Here is an 18,180-nt window from a genome sequence, read left to right on the forward strand (position 1 = left end):
CTCTATTTGCTTATAAACAACATTGTTGCACTGGAATCAGGATGCTTTTCAAAAATTAAAACCTCTTCCATTAAAAGTAACCATCCATTAAAGTAATTTAAAATAATGTAATAATTGACACGGTAATTGGAATTTCATTGAATAGATACTAAGAGCCTATGTTTTCTTATATATTACTCTGAGAATATAGAGTTTCTATTTTTTTCAATACCCGCTTGCATATTGTTCTTAAAATTGAAAAGGAAACAATCATTAAAGCTAGGAAACGAGAAACTGCATAGTGGAAAGAAAAATATGTCTATTTTAACTAACTATGTGAAACAGTAACGATTTCCGTTTAAAATAATTTTGGTATCAACTATTCTTCCTTCATATATCATAGCCTGACTTTAAAGTGAATGAAGATGGAAGAAAAAAATAAGATATCATTGACTAACTCTTGCCCACCTAACCAATAAAAATTTAGAATACAGTGTGCTAAATTTTTACTACCTCAAGACCCCCATCAATAGAGCTGAAGTACCGAAGTCTTCCTGTGTGTTAGGACCACAGGAGAATGTCGGTAATGCATCTGCACTCATGTGGAAACAGTGTCATCATCTGCTTCAATTACTTCTTTTTCCCTAGTTTAAATAAATACAGCTCCTGATCACATTAAAAAATTCCACATAAAAAATTTAGCTTGGACTAGTTCCATTAGAGCAGCTTTGATTATTGTTAAGGACTGATTTTGGTCATCCACGTTTAGTGAGTGGCTATCACGTGACCATGACTCTTCACAGTAAATGCCCACTATGCTCCCTCTTCCTGTTGTATTTCAGGATATTCTATTAAGTTCAGTGACAAACTCTAACAAAAGAAATGGGATTAAAAAAACCCACCCGTACAATCTCAATGAAGGCACAGATCATAATTGTACATGAATGAACTGACGGCTTCCTATAATTTCCGATGTTCTGAATCAAAGTCCTTAACAGATTAAATTGTAATGGCAATATCATTAAATTAAACTATAGAAACCCAGAGTCATTCAGTGAAAAAAAAAGGTAGTATAGTACTTATATTCTCTATCTACATACAATAGAGGAATTGAACATTTTGTGATGAAACCTATCACTAAAAGCAACTGACTCAGTCTGGGTTTTGTTTGCAACAGAAATCTCTACCTAGTTTTTTTTTTTTATTAATAGAAACTGCAAACTGGTACTTAAATGAGAGGAAAGGGATTTGGGCTCACCAGGAAGGCTAGGTCTGGGACTAAAAAACTAAAACTAACAGTAAAAAATAACAACAAAGAAACCAGTTTTAATTCATTAAAGTCCTCTCTTCACACTATGTTAAAGGGCAATTGTGCAAGTTATTTATTTACTATCCTCTTCATGGATAAACAACAGAAGCAAACTTCTTTTTTTCAGAGTAACCCCTCAAAAGATTTTAAGACCTCAAGAGTTCATGAAGAGTTTGAGAACATAATTTAACAAGGAGGTATTTATAAATTTCAGTATTTGAAATTTACTAATAATTGTCATCTGTCCTTTTTAGAGCTCTAACTTGCATACTCTAATGAAAGCCTATCAAGTAAGAAGAAAAATCATATTTCAAACACACTGCACATTTATTTATTGCATAAATAAAATAGAAGTCAGTTTAGTTGACTGACAAAGTTATAAGAGCAGTTACCCAAGAACACAAACCTATAATCGGTTTTGAACCTTACTTCTTGGCCACAGTATTGTATCTGGTTCTGTTGTAATAGCCCTTTTCACTCCAAAGATGTACTAGGGAAATGATCCGGAACCCAAATTACTTTCTAACTAATTCCTTAGTTTTTATAGTCAACATTCACTGAAGCATTTTGAAGGTAGAGTTATTGGATGTTTCACCACTGAAATGTTAACATCCTGTCAAAGCAAGTTACAGAATAAGATAATAGAAATAAACAGTGCCAATGTGAAATGATACATTCCTAGAAATGGTAAAGAAGACTTCAAAAATTACCCATTAAAATGCAACCTGAAACCCTAAAAGGCATTTCTGTTTATAAACTGAAAGGTGATCTACAATATTTTGTAATTTTTATATTTCAGTTAGCTCTCAATTAAAAATTTAAGCAAGTGATGTTACAACAGAAGTATTTTCCTTCCCTGATTCACCATCTTCAATTATTTATTCAAATGTTACCTTTTCAATAAGGCCTCTTTTTTTCACAGCACTTACCATATTATATTCCAAATATACTTACAGTTCGTATTTATTATATGTTATGTTTCTTCCCTCACTAAAATGTAAGTCCCAGAGGTAATGGACTTTTGCCTGTCTATTCACAGAAGAATTCCAAATTCCTAGAACAGTGCTAGGCATGTAGTAGGTTCTCAATAAATATTTATTTAATGAACAAATGTATGAATGATTCTCTGTGATGAATGATGACTAGCAAAAAGGCATGTTCTATCGCACTTATCCAACTTATGAAAATATTTTAGCTTTCCATTTTGAAATGTCCATGCTTTTTCTAAAGTCACACAGAAGGTCATAGCTGTTGAACTCATTTAAAACTGAATTTGAAATTACTGACTAAATCCTTATTCCAGTAGTGAACTCACCTACTTACGCAGCCTATGTATGTGTATCAAGATCAGGATCAAAATATTTATGTCACTATTTCTGTACCCACTACTTCTCTTTCTACACCCCAGTGTATCAGCACCACCACCCTGTATTTAAATACATTTCATTTGTCTGATCACATCTTGTAAAAAAATGCATTTTGTCAGTATGTACTTCACTCCTGAGCAGAAATAATTGGAAAGGTAGATTCGACAGTACTCAACTCAGAGATATATAAGTGGATGAGCTCTTCAAGAGAAATATAGAACCAGAGAAGGGGACCTATGTGATAAGAGCCAGCAAACAAATGGCATCAGAGAAATAGAGGGTGATGATGGAGGGTGATCTACCTTGAGGTGTATGAAAAAGATATGAACTAACTGCTAGGGAGAATTTGATGTGGATTTTTTTTAAAAGATAAATAAAAACAGATGCTGACTAGCACCTAAGGCCCAGCTAACATTAAACACTGTGAATTTGAAGTAAATCCATTTGGCAGAGTTACTTGAATTTCTCTAATAATATTCAGCAGCCCAGAAGTATAGAAAATGAAAGGTTAAATTAACCCAGGACTAGGGAACGGAACAGGGTGAAATTCAGTTACAATGGAAGAGACACAGAAATATTGCACATTCTCCACCCCATTCAAATGTGACTCCAAAATTCTAAATTCAAGGGTTTTCCCCTCTCATAACCATCCTAAGTATATCTTAATACTGATTTTAGTTCAGTTCAGACTTTAGCTAAAATTGGGTTAAAAATGTGTTCTGGCTAAATAAAACTCTGACTCAAGCTAATGGTGTGGAATTTATACATAATCTGTAATCTTCTACCAGTTGAAGCCTATGTGCAGAACTTCACATTTTTAACCAAATCATTTGGGAACCAATGTTTTACATCGCTGGAAAGTCTCCCTGCAGTTCCTAGTGGGAGCTGAAGGGCAAGTCCTTTGGCAACCACTTTGTAGACCATGTTAACCCTTTCATCTCCTCTTCACAATCCAGTTTAAAAAAAAAGCACAACTCCAACACATTCATTTAACAAATTCATTCAACAAATACTTAGTGTGCTTCTGCTATCTACCAAGGAGTCAATACACTGGGTGACCAGTGTTTTAAGATGGAGCCTGGCATGAAAAGATAATTGAGCAAAACAAATTCCCTCTTTTGAAATCTGAGCCAAGAGATATGAAGCTAAGGAGGCATTTCATGTGGAAGCTGGAGCTGAAAAACCACCAGGTAGCGGGGGCCCAGGTGTCATGCATCAGGCAGAAGTACAGAGGGAGAAGCAAGAAGTAAACTATGGAGAGAGAAAGAGTGAACGGAACTCTAGATTCCTCTGACGGAGAAATCACATGGACCATAAAAGAGAGATGGAGGAGATCTCCCCTGAGAACTGCCCCCACCCCGGTTCTTACAGTTCTAGTGCCAGGGTCCCCTGATGCAGACAATACAATAGACTATATTTTCTTAAGGTACTCTGAGTGATTCTCTGCTTCTTGATCCAAGATGGGCCTAAGCAGAAACCACAATGTGAATGATTATTTCACCAAACATACACATTTTTGTGAGGACACGTGGTATTCTACATGTATTCACATACTATGGTCCACACACCAAGTACATCTCTTCTTGGAAAGCATGTTGACTTATTTCTCTGTGTTTTCACATTTCTTCTCTTCTTTGCATCCTTTCTCTAAGGAAGAAGGTGTAGCCTGAATATGTAAGCCTCAAGTAGGTGGGGAAGACCTGCCTATTGCTGATATTCTCACCTTAGAGGTTCTAGGAGGGGGACAGGCAACATGAACCGTTGGAAGAGCACTGGTATTACAGGTCTGAAAACTGCTGTCTGAGTTCTGGCTCTAGCACTCGTCATGTGACTTTGGCCACATTCCTTTAATCCTCCAAGCCTCAGGTGATGTCAATCAAAACAAAGGCAAACCTAAAAGATATTGTGGATTTGGTTCCAAACCACCACAATAAAGCAAATAATGCATTAAAGTAAGTCAAATGAATGTTTTTGGTTTCTCAGTGCATATAAAAGTTGTGTATATACTACACTATGGTCTATTAAGTATGTAATAGCATTATATCTAAAAAATGTACATACTTTAATTAAAAAATACTTTATTACTAATAAATGCTAACCATAACCTAATCTTTTAGTAAATCATAATTACTGATCATAGATCATAACAGATATAATAATAATATTTTTATTTTTTTTAAGATTTATTTATTTGACAGAGAGAGACACAGCGAGAAAGGGAACACAAGCAGGGGGAGTGGCAGAGGGAGAAGCAGGCTTCCCGCCGAGCAGGGAGCCCGATGCGGGGCTCGATCCCAGGACCCTGGGATCATGACCTGAGCCAAAGGCAGACGCTTAACGACTAAGCCACCCAGGCGCCCCAATAATAATATTTTTAAAAGTATGAAATATTGTGAGAATTACCAAAATGTGTCACAAAGATACAAAGTGAGTAAATGCTGTTGGAAAAATGGGGCCAGTAGACTTGTCTGATGCAGAGTTGCCACAAACCTTCAGTTCGTTTTTTTTTTTTAAGATTTTATTTATTTGACGCAGAGAGAGAGAGAGAGAGAATGCACCAGCAGGGGGAGGGGCAGAGGGAGAAGCAGACTCCCCGCTGAGCAGGGAGCCTGACATGGGTCTCGATCCCAGGACCCAAGGATCATGACCTGAGCTAAAGGCAGATGTTTAATCCACTGAGCCACCCAGGCGCCCCTCACAAACCTTCAATTTGTAAAAAATGCAATATCTATAAAGTGCAATAAAGTGAAGCACAATAAAACTATATCACTCCCAGGTGAGTGTGTAAAGACTATCTGTAGCATCAGCCAAACGCAGCACTTGGTAATCTTAACAATCTTCACCCCCATGTGTGACCTGCCAAAGATCACATGTTGGGAAATGAGCAAGCATCCTTTCTGGGACCTACTCACAACCCACTCGTATCTTCCAGTCTATACATTTCTCCTTGTTCGTGAACGTAAATTCAGGAGATATTCAAGCCTGGACATACATTATCCTCAGATTTTTCTCGAAGTTGTTGCTCCTTGTTCTTTATTCCTTCCTTCCTGATGTCTCAAGATACTTTCTTTAACACTTCTTTTCTAAGGAACTTCCCATTAGCCATTCTTTTAGTTCTGCTCTCCTGGCAACAAATTCTCCTAGCTTTTCTTCAGTCAAGACTGTGTTGCTTTCTCCTTCCTGAAGGATATAGGAATCTGGGTTGATAGTTCTATTCCTTCAACAATTGAAAAATATTGTCCCACTTCCTGGACTTTTACACTTTCTGATGAGAAATCTGTTTCCATTAAAATTGTTTGTTCCCTCTAGGTAAAATGGTTTTTTTCTTGCTTTCAAGGTCCTTTTTTATCTTTAGTTTTCAGAAATTTGACTATGATGTGTTTCAGTATGGATTTCTTTTTTTTTTTTAAGATTTTATTTATTTATTTGATGGAGAGAGAGATAGCAAGAGAGCACAAGCAGGGGGAGTGGCAGGCAGAGGGAGTGGGAGAAGCAGTCTCCCCACTGAGCAGGGAGACCAATGTGGGGCTCGATCCCAGCACCCTGAGATCATGACCTGAGCCAAAGGCAGAAGCTTAATCCTCTGAGGTTCCCCAGTATGGATTTCTTTAGATATATCATATTTGAGGTTCAGTCAACTTCTTAAATCTATAGGATTTTGCCTTTTTGCAAAAAATTAGGAAGTTTTCAAACATTATTTCTTTGTCATCCTCTCCTTCTGTGACCTCTCCTCTGAATGTTCGATCTTTCATTATAGTCTCACAGTTCCCTGAGGCTCGAATCATTTTTTTTCAGTCTTTTATCTCTGTGTTGTTCCGACTGGTTAATTTCTATTGATCTGTTTTCTACTTCACTGATTCTTTCTTCTGTTTCCTCCATTCTGTTGTTGAGCCCATTAACTGAGTTTTAAATGTTAGTTATTATAATTTTCATTGAGATTTTCCATTTTGTTCTTCTTTATATCTTCTATTAGCATTCTGATACATATTATTTCCACCTTAGACTGTATTTTGTTAAAGGATGTTAACTCTGTCAAATTGGCAAACACAAGATATTTGTTCTCCATAATAATAAAAAAGGCCATAAAACAACAAGATATTTGTTCTCCAGAGAATATAAGTGAACTTAAACTCTATGCTTCCTAATTTCATTTAATGCTAGGTAGTAAGAATCCATATTAATGGAGTATTACCTGAGAGGTCACAGTCTAGTCATCATATGAAAAAGTTTATCCCTGGGTCAAGTCAGACCATCTAAATCTGCGTATCTAGCCTCAGAGAAATGTTTATGCTATAATGTGCCAAGGCTCTGTACTGGGCCTTTTCTGAGCAGCATAATAACAAGCAAGTGTATAAGTAATAAGTAAAAAATTTTATGTAGGAATTCTATTAAGAGTATAATGTACTACTTCTCAAAGTATCCCTTTATGACAGTAATGCAAGAATTTCTCTCAGCTCTGTACCACAAGAAGTTGAATAATCAATTTATATTTATATTTTTAAAGTTATGAAACCAGTAATTTTCTTGCTTTGGCTGCCAGGAAGTTCAGAGTCAAATTTGGTAATCCCTCCAGTACATTATGGAATAGATTTTGTATAATGGCCTTACCCATGACTTCATTTTATTTTTCAAACAAGATTTTACTTTTACCCAGATTTCTTCATGTATTTGTTTTTTTCCCCAGTTCTACAGTATGCATTTTGGTACCTGATTTTATTTATTTTGGAAACAGGGAGATAAGCGAATATATTTTACAAGATAGAGGGTTTGTAAGCCCTAACTAAGACAGGAAATAAACCTCAGGTTTGTTCTCGACTCACAGTAGGAACTTAATGAGTGCTGCCATTTTAATCCCACACCCCACATTTTAATCTCTTTCTCAGGAGACCCTGCAAGAAGATATCTGTTGTCACATAATTTACACTAGATGTGTTAGACAGCTTTTTGAAGGGGCAAACATAAGTACTACCTGGAGGACCGAGGCTCCGCTATGGAGAAACTGAAGACCACTTTCAGCTGAGTCAATTCCACCAGTGGCCAAAATGGGAAATCCAGGCAAAGCACGAGCAATGGAGGTCACAGCTCTCAAAGCAATAGGTCTGATTGCTGTGCCTACAGAAAATGAGAATAATCAATGGTTAGCACATTGACCATTTGAGCATACTGCCATATAATCATTATTATGTAATGGTAATGCTGTACTAGACAAAAGTCGATTTTCCTTATCTTTACTTTTTTTTAAAGATTTTATTTATTTGACAGAGAGAGAGAGAGACAGAGCACAAGCTGAGGGAGGGGCAGAGGGAGAAGCAGACACCAGCTGAGCAGGGAGCCCAATGAGGGGCTCCATCCCAGGACCCCGGGATCATGACCTGAGCCAAAGGCAGAGGCTTAACTGACTGAGCCACCCAGGCGCCCTATCTTTACTTAAGATGTGTGTGTGTGTGTGTGTGTGTGTGTGTGTGTGTGTGTGTGTGTGAGATAGATATACATTGCCATGTTTTAAAGTATGTTAATTTGTAAATGGATATGTATTTATTTTAAGAATTTTAATGCTATTATTGCAAGCAAACGTGTTATGCAAGTGGGCATAACAACTTTAGAACTCCTGCATAAAATACATGCATAATACAATTTGATATAGAGTAATGTGTAAAAGATTATATGGAATATTCAAGCATCTGTTTTAAAAAGAACAAGGAACAGCAGATTTTGAAAAAGAAAAACAATCACATACAGTGCATAAATAGACATACAGCTCTGTTATGTTTCCACTAAGTATAAAGCAGCTGGTGTGAATGGAGATACTGTGAAAACAAGCAAGGTGCTGATGAACTTACAGATTCCATATTGCTTTTTACATGTATTACTCACAATTTGATGAAATATAGTGAGCCTAATCTAATTTTTCATACATTAGAAGGTTTCCACCAAGGTAAGGACAATTTATTAGAATTCAGTAATTAAAGAGTATGTGCTTAATTTTTAAACTTCACTCAGCCAGACACTACCAATACATTATTCCCTAATCATAATGAAAACTTCATGGATGGACAGAACACTTGGGGGTCATTTTTTAAATGATTATATCATATTAAAGCTGCTTTCAACTCTCAAGGGTTAACATATCCTGAAGTAAATTAATGTTTTCATCACATCGGAATATAATTTGGCATTTCTGGAGTGGATTCATTAAGTCATTGTTCTTTAAAGGTATTTTCTGAACTAAAAATAGTTCTATTTGTGCAAGAATTTGATACTGCCTCAAAAACACAAATAAGCAACTGGTAAAATCAGCCTCACGTGGTGAGTACTTTATCATTACCTCCACCACCACCAGCATCTTCACCAGCATGATCAATACGTGTTTATGGGAGGGTTCACTTTGAGAGAGCACAAAGAATTTTCCTTAATATTAGTGGACTTATTTTTATCCTGTTCACATCCATTTCAGATGATATTAAATTCATGTGTAACTGATGCTTTTGCATTTAACACCAAAAATGTTTGTGGAAATGTCTGTTCCTATTGCTCCCACACCTTAAAATCTTCCTCTAGATATTAATGTTTCTTGGTCAAGAATGTTCAATGCTGAGACTTCAGAATTCCATAATGGACACTGAAATACAAGGCAGTCAGGGCGAATTAGAAACTGAACATCAAGATCCTATTTCTACTTCAAAGTGTTTATCAGTGACTTCTTCATCTGTCTGAGAAGGTACAGAAGGTAACAGAGTAGACAGGAGAATGCATAGCAAGAATGTATACCCACACCGACACCCACATATACATTTATATGTACAAATCTTTAGCTGTACTAAAAAGAAATCTGAGTAAGAATAAAAGTTAAAGAAAAGCATTTTAAAGGCAATCTGAAATTTAAATAAATCTTTTAGATTGACATATCTATCTGCATAATATAACAGATACGTTCAATACATACTAAGCTGATGGCTTCTTTACACACATGTTACTTTGAAGTGATAAACACTGGGATTCTTTTTTTTTTTTTCTTATGTAGTTGACCCTAGAGAGTAAAGGAAATTTGAGCTAAGCAGATAAATAATTCATTTCTAACTGCACTGTTAGAAGACTATCATTAACACGAAGGGATAAAATTTCAAAGTGGTACACAGGGATTTGGCCACACATTCCAATTGATATTAATGGACATCAAATGGCAAAATCCCAGAACACAGCTTCGAAAATTTAACCAGTTACATTTAAAGGGCAACATTATTACACAGGTGTTAAAAAACACCAGCAAATCTTCAATGGCATTTTAAGATGTTCAGTTAGGTCAATAAGACATTTTCTATTTCATGTTTTTCTTTCTTTTCTAAAACTTTCTAATCTACCTAATGAACATGAAAACCTTTCAAACTAATAAAGGCATCTTCTTAAAAATTAAGAGTAATTATGTTCTCTCAGGAAATGTGATCCAAAAATGAAGAAATGGGTCCTTCTGTTACTGGGTAATAGTAAATTCAGTTTTTATTTCCATTATAAATTCCATTTGATTAGTTTTCTTTGTAACTCAACTGATTTAATATGAAATATAATCTACCTGTTCTCAGAGAGCATTTTTATGGGGAATAGGTTTTAAAAATGACTTTTATCTCTCATGAAAGATTTCTGGAAGGAAATCTTTTGAAAGTATATAAAAGGATCTTTCTAAATTGTTATATAGAAATTTCTTTTTAGTTTTAAAATGACAGGAATAAAGAAATAATAAGTTCAAGATAAAAATAAAAGTTTTGGTATAAGGAAAACACATATTATCAATACTATACAGAGTTGTACACATGTCAATTAAAACACATAAATATTTCCAGGATCACAGCTATTCACATAAGGATTTTTACGATTTTGTCACTGCTCCAGTAATTAATGATTTTAGACCAAAGACCAGGGAGGAAGAAGCCAGTTTGAGAGGCTTAAGGAATTGAATGTAGACTCCGTCTATAAGAAAATGACAAGGTTTAAATCAGGAAATTGAAATCCTATAAGCTTAAATGAACTCATAGGCAACATGTGATTTAAATTAAGCCCTCATCCACATGGGATGGCCAGATGAACCCAAATTCAGTTATATCAAGCCATTCTGTTCCAACCATGTGGAATGCTCCAGTCAAGGTCAAGCCATTCTGAATTCCCAAATTTTGAAACAAGCTGAAGGTTTAAACAATCAAGCAAACAGACAAACCAAATGAACCGGAGTTCCAACACTGCTGCCAAGAGCTCTGATTGGTTCTAGAGCAGCCTACTAGAAAAGCTGGTGGACTAGACTGAACTGTAACTTTTGACATCTAATCAGTCTAGGTCTTCCTTAGAGTCACATCTTGAAATGCCAGTCAATGTGCTGAAGTCATAGATCTTCTCTGAGAAACTTCACAGAACACTTTTGGATTGATTCCTCTTCTAGAAAAAACATTTTAATAAGCCAGAGATTTTTTAATTAAAAGTTAATCAATCTGATTTGGATGAATTTTTTTCTTAAGAAAATGATAGTATCACTTGCTAATATCATTTTAACAATTTTTAAAATGCTACCATTAACAATAGTGTTGTGTATTGATATGTAAATATTAAGGTATTATGACTTACTTAATCAGTTTCCTTGTGCAGGCCTCATTTATCCATTCATTTGTCCATCTGTCTATCTAAGAAGTGTCTATTAAGTACCTATGCCTTTAAAAAGAAATTGTACTAAAGCTGAAATCTTTCAAGAACGATCCCAGTTAATCAATTTGTGTCCTTACCGCATTGTCACCAATGAATGACAGATACCCAAAACACTAGTCCCTGTGATTTTAGGAGGTAGTTTTAAGGCAATAATACGAATCCAATTATTTATTCTGTACAGATGTTCCATTAGGAAAAATTCACATTCATTTAAGCATCATACATTTTATAAATACTATTAATATGAATTTTAGAAAGAAGGCAATTTGAGGATGAACTAGTCACAGCATCAGACAGAAAACAGGGCCAACTGCTTAGGTTCAAATTCTAGCTCCACTACCAGCAAGTTGTGTGACTTCGTGAAAATTTCTTAATTTCATGTACCTCTGTTTCTTTCATCTATAGAATAAAATTACAATCACAACTTCATAGAGTTTTATTGAGGATTAAATGATTTAATATCTATATAAAGGGCTAGCACAGGATAAAAACTGCACAGGTGTTTGCTATTCTGATCTGTACTACCCACAAGGACAACTAATTTCAGGGAGAGCATTTATTCAGTTTACTTTGACAGTGCCTGCTATATTTTTGCTATAATGCAATTAAACCATTTTTTTTTATTAGAGACAAAAGCATGATGCCTATGATGGCAGAACTCAATATCCCCTGAAACCTTACGAGGACCACACATCCAGCCTCCTTTCCCCCTCTCCTAACAGCTCTCATTCAGTAGTGTCATAACATTGTTGGTGAGATTACTTTAACTGACTCCAGAGGCAAAAATCTCAAAGGCAGTCATCAATATATTTAAGAATTTTGTTTTTGAGAATCCAAAGGTCCAAGCACTAAACCAATACAGAAGGATTTTAATGATAGCTTCAGAACTCAAGTTTATTGGTGAAAAGGAGGTAGAGCTTTACTTTGCATGACTAAATCCTTGAAGAGTAAGGAATTTTTAATGGACAAGATAGTGTGGAACATATGCTAATTTTGGATAACTGGAATTCTGGATAATTGAGTTTAATTCTGTTTGTTTTTTCCCTAATCATTTGACTCCTAGGACAGCTACTGTTGCACATTTAATTGTTAGAGCTAAGTCCACAATAAACTCTCTGATAATAGCCCTAGCTGGCAATAAAACAGAAAGTGGGTTATAATACTCACTCGTGCTCACTGTGTATACAAAAAGAAAATGTAGTTTTAATTTGCTTACACTAATTAAAATACAATGAATTAAGCAGATAATAAATTCATTAGAAATTGAACTTTGCCTACCTAATTGTTAATAATTTTAACATCATCTAGAAGAAAGAAAATATTAGCAAATCAAGAATTTCAAGGATTTAGAGTTGAAAGATTGATTTTTATAAAATACTAAAATACACATAAGTCAAGCACCAAAAAATTTATGCTTTACTAAAACAAGTTTAAAATTTAATGAACCTAATAAACTGATAAATACGTGAAGCATAGCTATTTAAAAATACATCTTTACACATGGATTAAAGTCCTCTGAGAAAATTAGCATAATTCAACCAGAAACCGAAGTACTAAAAGGATCCAGGGTTATATGTAGAGATACGAAATTTAAAGAGGAGAAATGGGAGAAAGAAAATCAATTGCTTTATGTCGTTGTTATTTTACTCTCATTGGGAAAAAGTGAAAATTATCTTATGAAAATGTTTTAATTTTAGTTGACTATTTCAAGAATTTTTTCCTAAGTCCTCATATCTTTATGGCTATGTTTATTTGCTTCATAATATACTCAATATGTTCATGGTCAATTCACATTCAGTAACTTGGTACCTAGCATGTGCCAAGCATTTTATTTTAAAGTAAAAGAATTAAGACTATTCATCGAAGAGGGGGCCGTTTTCCTTTCTGACAGTATCAGCTGCTGGTAGTGGAAGGATTGGGAGTGCCCATTCAGGGAGTGATTTCCATGTGCCAGACCTGAGGCTGAGGCTTCATACAGTTGGCGCAACGTAACCCTCATGATGCTGTGAAGGTGGATGCTGTCATCTCTATTTCGTATATGAAGAAAGGGAAGCTCAAACTGCATAAATAACCTGTTTGATATCACACAGTTTAAAAGGGATAGACTGGAATCAAACACCAAGTCTCTGTGACATGAAAGTCCGTACTCTTCAGCTGTTACTGAGAAATGACAGTGCAGCATTTATGAAGAGGATCACCTTCATATTGTCTTTGCCTAAGAAAACCAGTATCAGTATGGCCTATGGCCTAATGCTAAGAGCATAGGTTTTAATGTCCAACCAATGAGGTGTAAGTCTCAGCTCGCTTACTTTAGGTAAGTGTGACTTTGAGCAAACTCCTTAACTTCCTAAAACATCCGTTTTCCCTATCTGTGAAACAGGGTCATTAATAACAATATCAGAGCAAACTGGGGAGAATTAAATGATACAATTCACTAAAAGCACTTGGCATAGTGCCTGGTTCCTAGTATACATAGGCTAATATTACTGTCAAAGCTAGGGAAACTAAGCAGAAAAATAAACATTCAGCTACAAACATATGGCGATAAACACTTAAGGGGTGTTAATTAACCTCTTAGATCTCAAGTTTGGAGATTCTCTTGTAATCCATATGTCATTTCAATTGTAAAAAAAATATACTTTGAGTCTATGATTATAAATGCATATATTTGTATAAGTAAATCTTTATTAGGTTTATAATGCAATGGCAATATCTAAATGTATATGTCTTTTCATCCAGAAACTCCACTTTGAGGAATCTATTCTATTAGTACATAGACACAAAGTTACATGTACAAAGATCTTCCTTGAAGTATTGTTTTTCATAGCAACATACTGAAAACAACATAAGTGACCACCAACAGTTATGCTATTAAATATAGTTCATATACATACAATATCCTAGAAATTTTTTTAGAAGATTTTATTTATTTATTTGACAGAGAAGAAAGCACAAGCAGGGGGGAGGGGTAGAGGGAGAGGGAGAAGCAGAGGAACCTGCTCGCGATCCCAGGACCCTGGGATCATGACCTGAGCCGAAGGCAGACACTTAACTGACTGAGCCACCCAGGTGCCCAATATCCTACAAAATTTTTAAAACTAACATGAATGGGGGAGCTGGGTAGCTCAGTTGGTTGAATGTCTGACTCTTGGTTTCAGTTCAGGTCATGATCCCATGGGTTGTGGGATGGAGCACCATCCCCTAACAGGCTCTATGCTCAGAGAGGGGACTACTTGAAGATTCTCTTCCTCTGCCCCTCCCCCCACCCACTCGCTCGCTCTCTTATAAATTAAATCTTTTTTAAAAAAATAAATAAATAGAAAAAATAAAACTAACATGGAAATATCTCTAGTACAAAATGTTGAAGTGTTAATAACAAGTAGCAGAACAATATATATGATGTGGTCCCATTTTCGGTTAAAAAAAGTATGTAGGCATGTAAATGCATAGAATGTTGAGTTTTAAACTGTTAACAGTTATCTCTGGGGATGGTGCTGAAGAAGTTTCAGGTTTGGTATCTATACTTCCATATTGTTTGATTCCCTTTAGATAAAAAGTGTTTATAATTTACTTCTGCAATAAAAAGTGACTAGTTTTTATTTATTTTATTTTTTTTAAGATTTTATTTATTTATTTGAGAGAGAGAATGAGAGAGAGAGAGAGCATGAGAGGGGGTTGGGTCAGAGGGAGAAGCAGACTCCCTGCTGAGCAGGGAGCCCGATGTGGGACTCGATCCCGGAACTCCAGGATCATGACCTGAGCCGAAGGCAGTCGCTTAACCAACTGAGCCACCCAGGCGCCCAAAAAACTGACTAGTTTTTAGAATGCTCCTAAAATTTACAACACAGGAACAGACACTATCAGATTTTCTGTTGTACAACTTTTATAGAGGGGATGTGCAATGATTCTATACTTTGCACATTCAGGAGAGTACAGTTAGTCCTTTATCCGACATTTTAAGCAAAATATTAACAAATTCAGAATATGTCCAGAACATAATGATCTCTCCCTGCCTACACACACACACACACACACATCATAGTGTATGAAATGGCTAAAAGGAATCCCAATAGTTGTCTTCAAATATTAAAGGTAACCGTAGAGGTTTCATCCATGCTTTTCTTAAAAAATAACTGAAACTCATGGTTAAGCGCACGTTATTGGTTTTATTATTATTATTATTATTTTATCAATTTGTTGCAAATCCAGCAGCACAAGTAGCTACATTGGGACATCCCTATCCCTTGAACCTAGATGGTTAATTGGTGGGTAGAATGCAATAGAAATGACCTCTCTACTATAGGAAATATTAGATTAGATGATATCTTTGAATTCAAAATTCAAGGACACTATGAACTTTGTCATGGTAGTTTAAGAAGAAATTTTACATTCTCTGTTCTTTCCAATAGATACCAGTGATGAAGTTAACTTAGAAAAGAACCAAATATGAGGTAAAATAAAATTTTAACATGAAATACACTCACACTCAATATAGAGATTCTTCTTTTGAGTGCTTTCTAATTGCCAGGGATTTTCCTGTTTTTGTATACATTGTATCAGTGACATTACCATAGATATTTTTTGTCCCCGTTTTTATAGATGTGTAAACAGGACTCAGCAGAGATAAATATCTCACCCTCAAGAGATCACTCAGTTAGAAAGCGTGGGTTCAGTATTTGAATGTAGGTCAACCTGTCAATATCATGCTCTTAGCTGTAATGTTACACTTATTCCTTATTTTATTTTTTTAAAGATTTTATTTATTTATTTGAGAGAGAGAGAGAGAGAGAGAGAACAAGCAGGGGTAACAGCAGAGGGAGAGGGAGAAGCAGGCTTCCCACTGAGCAGGGAGCCCCATGTGGGGCTCAACCCTAAGACCCTGGGATCATGACCTGAGCGGAAGGCAGACACTTAACCAACTGAAACACCCAGGTGCCCCTTCTTTCTTATTTTAAATGTTTGTATATAAATTAAGTTACAGAGAGAGGAGTCAATAATTTCATAACTCATAAAGATGTATTGTCCAAGTATGAGAAAACTAAGAATATTAGCATTACATTAATGTTGTCTAGGAATTAGAGTCAAGCTTTCTTGGGTAGTAACTAATTGTTATAACTAGAGTGACCATATGACCTAGTTTGCCCAGAAGAGTCCCAGTTTATTATACCTGTATTTATTTGTAATTATCTGATGTAATTATAAGTAGCATCCTCTTTCAGTCTAAAACTACCTCAGTTTGGATGATTAAATTATAGTAATAATTATATGCACGAATTATAGCACAAAGATAATTATGAAAGCCAAATAAAATTGGTTTAGAATAAAACCATAATCTATAAAGAACCCAGAAACTAACTATACTGTCCAAGACTAAAAGAATGGCACGAAGAGATAAATGTCTTTAAATCTGTTACGACAGGGAAAAATATATGGCATTCATATGTGATATCTAGGCATAATTAGTCTATATGTTCTTTCTATTTTCAACCTGTAGGTGGCCACCACAAGCTACACTTATTAAACAACTCATTAGTAGCATTTTCAATACTGTCATCCTCAGATAATTAGCAATTTATTTAAATAACCAATTTCTGTAGAAATAATTGCCATGAAATGCCCTGAACCTACTTTTTTATAAACTATAATAAAAGTGTTAAGATAATCCCTGACATTTGCAAATGCCATTAGTTCACCTTTCTTTTTGCTAGTCCTTTGGCATTATGTTTAAACAATTACCCGATAACAGAGCAGTTTAATGAAACAGTACAGTAAGCACATTCTTCAATATGGCCAGTGAGGACATTCAGATTTAGAAAGAAATCCAGTGTGCAGACATGTTTACACAGAGAAAAGACACACAGCCAAAAGAAAAAACATTAATGAAACAAGTACATTGTTGCAATTTCCAACTTGGTTTAGTTTTCATTATAGATGCTGCAACATATGCACTCTCTTCGGAAATAAGAATGAGAGTGCTGCAAATTGATTCATGTAATGGGCTCGTGTAAATTAAAATCATATGAATCTATGAATATGTAAAATATACTCATCATATTATTTGTTCAGTAACCTCCACACGGGAGAAAACAAGCAGGGAATTTTTCTTACTTTCATTTTAAAATGTTTAAGTATGTTTTTGCTTACAAAATGGTGCAAATTTTCAAAGTCGACGTATCACGGAAAACCGTAAATGGTTTTTAGATCTCAACTGGTATTTAACATTTAAAGTGGACCAGAGTTCTTCCTTACTATTCAGTTCTCTATTCCACTAAGAGGGCGCAGACAATGTTTCTGAGTTGCCAGTGATAAAACTCTTTGAGGCTTTCATAATTTTAAGCTGTTGCCTTTCAAATAATAAAACAGAATTAGAATTCAAAGCCAATGGTGAGATCATTTTATGGCTAAAACGAAATAATCTGAGAGTCTAGTGAGTACTAGTTGCTACATTTTTCATCCATTATGTATATCCTCACAATAAGTCACATATCCATTATCCCCATTGTACAGATGAGGAAATTCAGGCTCGAAGAGTTTAAATCATATGTGCCTGTAAGAGAGGCAGGCAGGGGCGTGTGGTAAAATAATGTATTACAACAATAAAACAATCAGTATATAATATGACCGTAAAATTCACTGCTACATTTGAATTTGAGGGCTTTTCTTTATTTCCAGATTACCATATGCCTCAGTCCTTCCCAAATAAGTGCTTTTAGCATATAAATATAATGAGTTTACCTACAAATACAAATATATGGACTATTTTTAGAAATACACATATTTCCTTAGCCAAGAAATTCAGAACTGTGACAGACTTGGTGAAAGTGGTGTATAAACATTTCT

The 18,180-nt window shown here is 35.2% G+C and overlaps 1 protein-coding gene across 1 annotated transcript in view; it reads right to left on the reverse strand.

The window, feature by feature from the left end:
* DPYD (dihydropyrimidine dehydrogenase) overlaps positions 1 to 18,180 on the reverse strand; it is a 795,521-nt gene that overhangs the window by 143,034 nt on the left and 634,307 nt on the right. Inside the window, exon 19 of the mRNA XM_027618372.2 lies at positions 7,625 to 7,767. Within this exon, the coding sequence (XP_027474173.1) occupies positions 7,625 to 7,767 (143 nt within the window). The remainder of the gene's footprint in view (positions 1 to 7,624; positions 7,768 to 18,180) is intronic.

Source organism: Zalophus californianus, chromosome 4 (assembly GCF_009762305.2).
Source record: "Zalophus californianus isolate mZalCal1 chromosome 4, mZalCal1.pri.v2, whole genome shotgun sequence".
Classification (NCBI taxonomy): Eukaryota; Metazoa; Chordata; class Mammalia; order Carnivora; family Otariidae; genus Zalophus; species Zalophus californianus.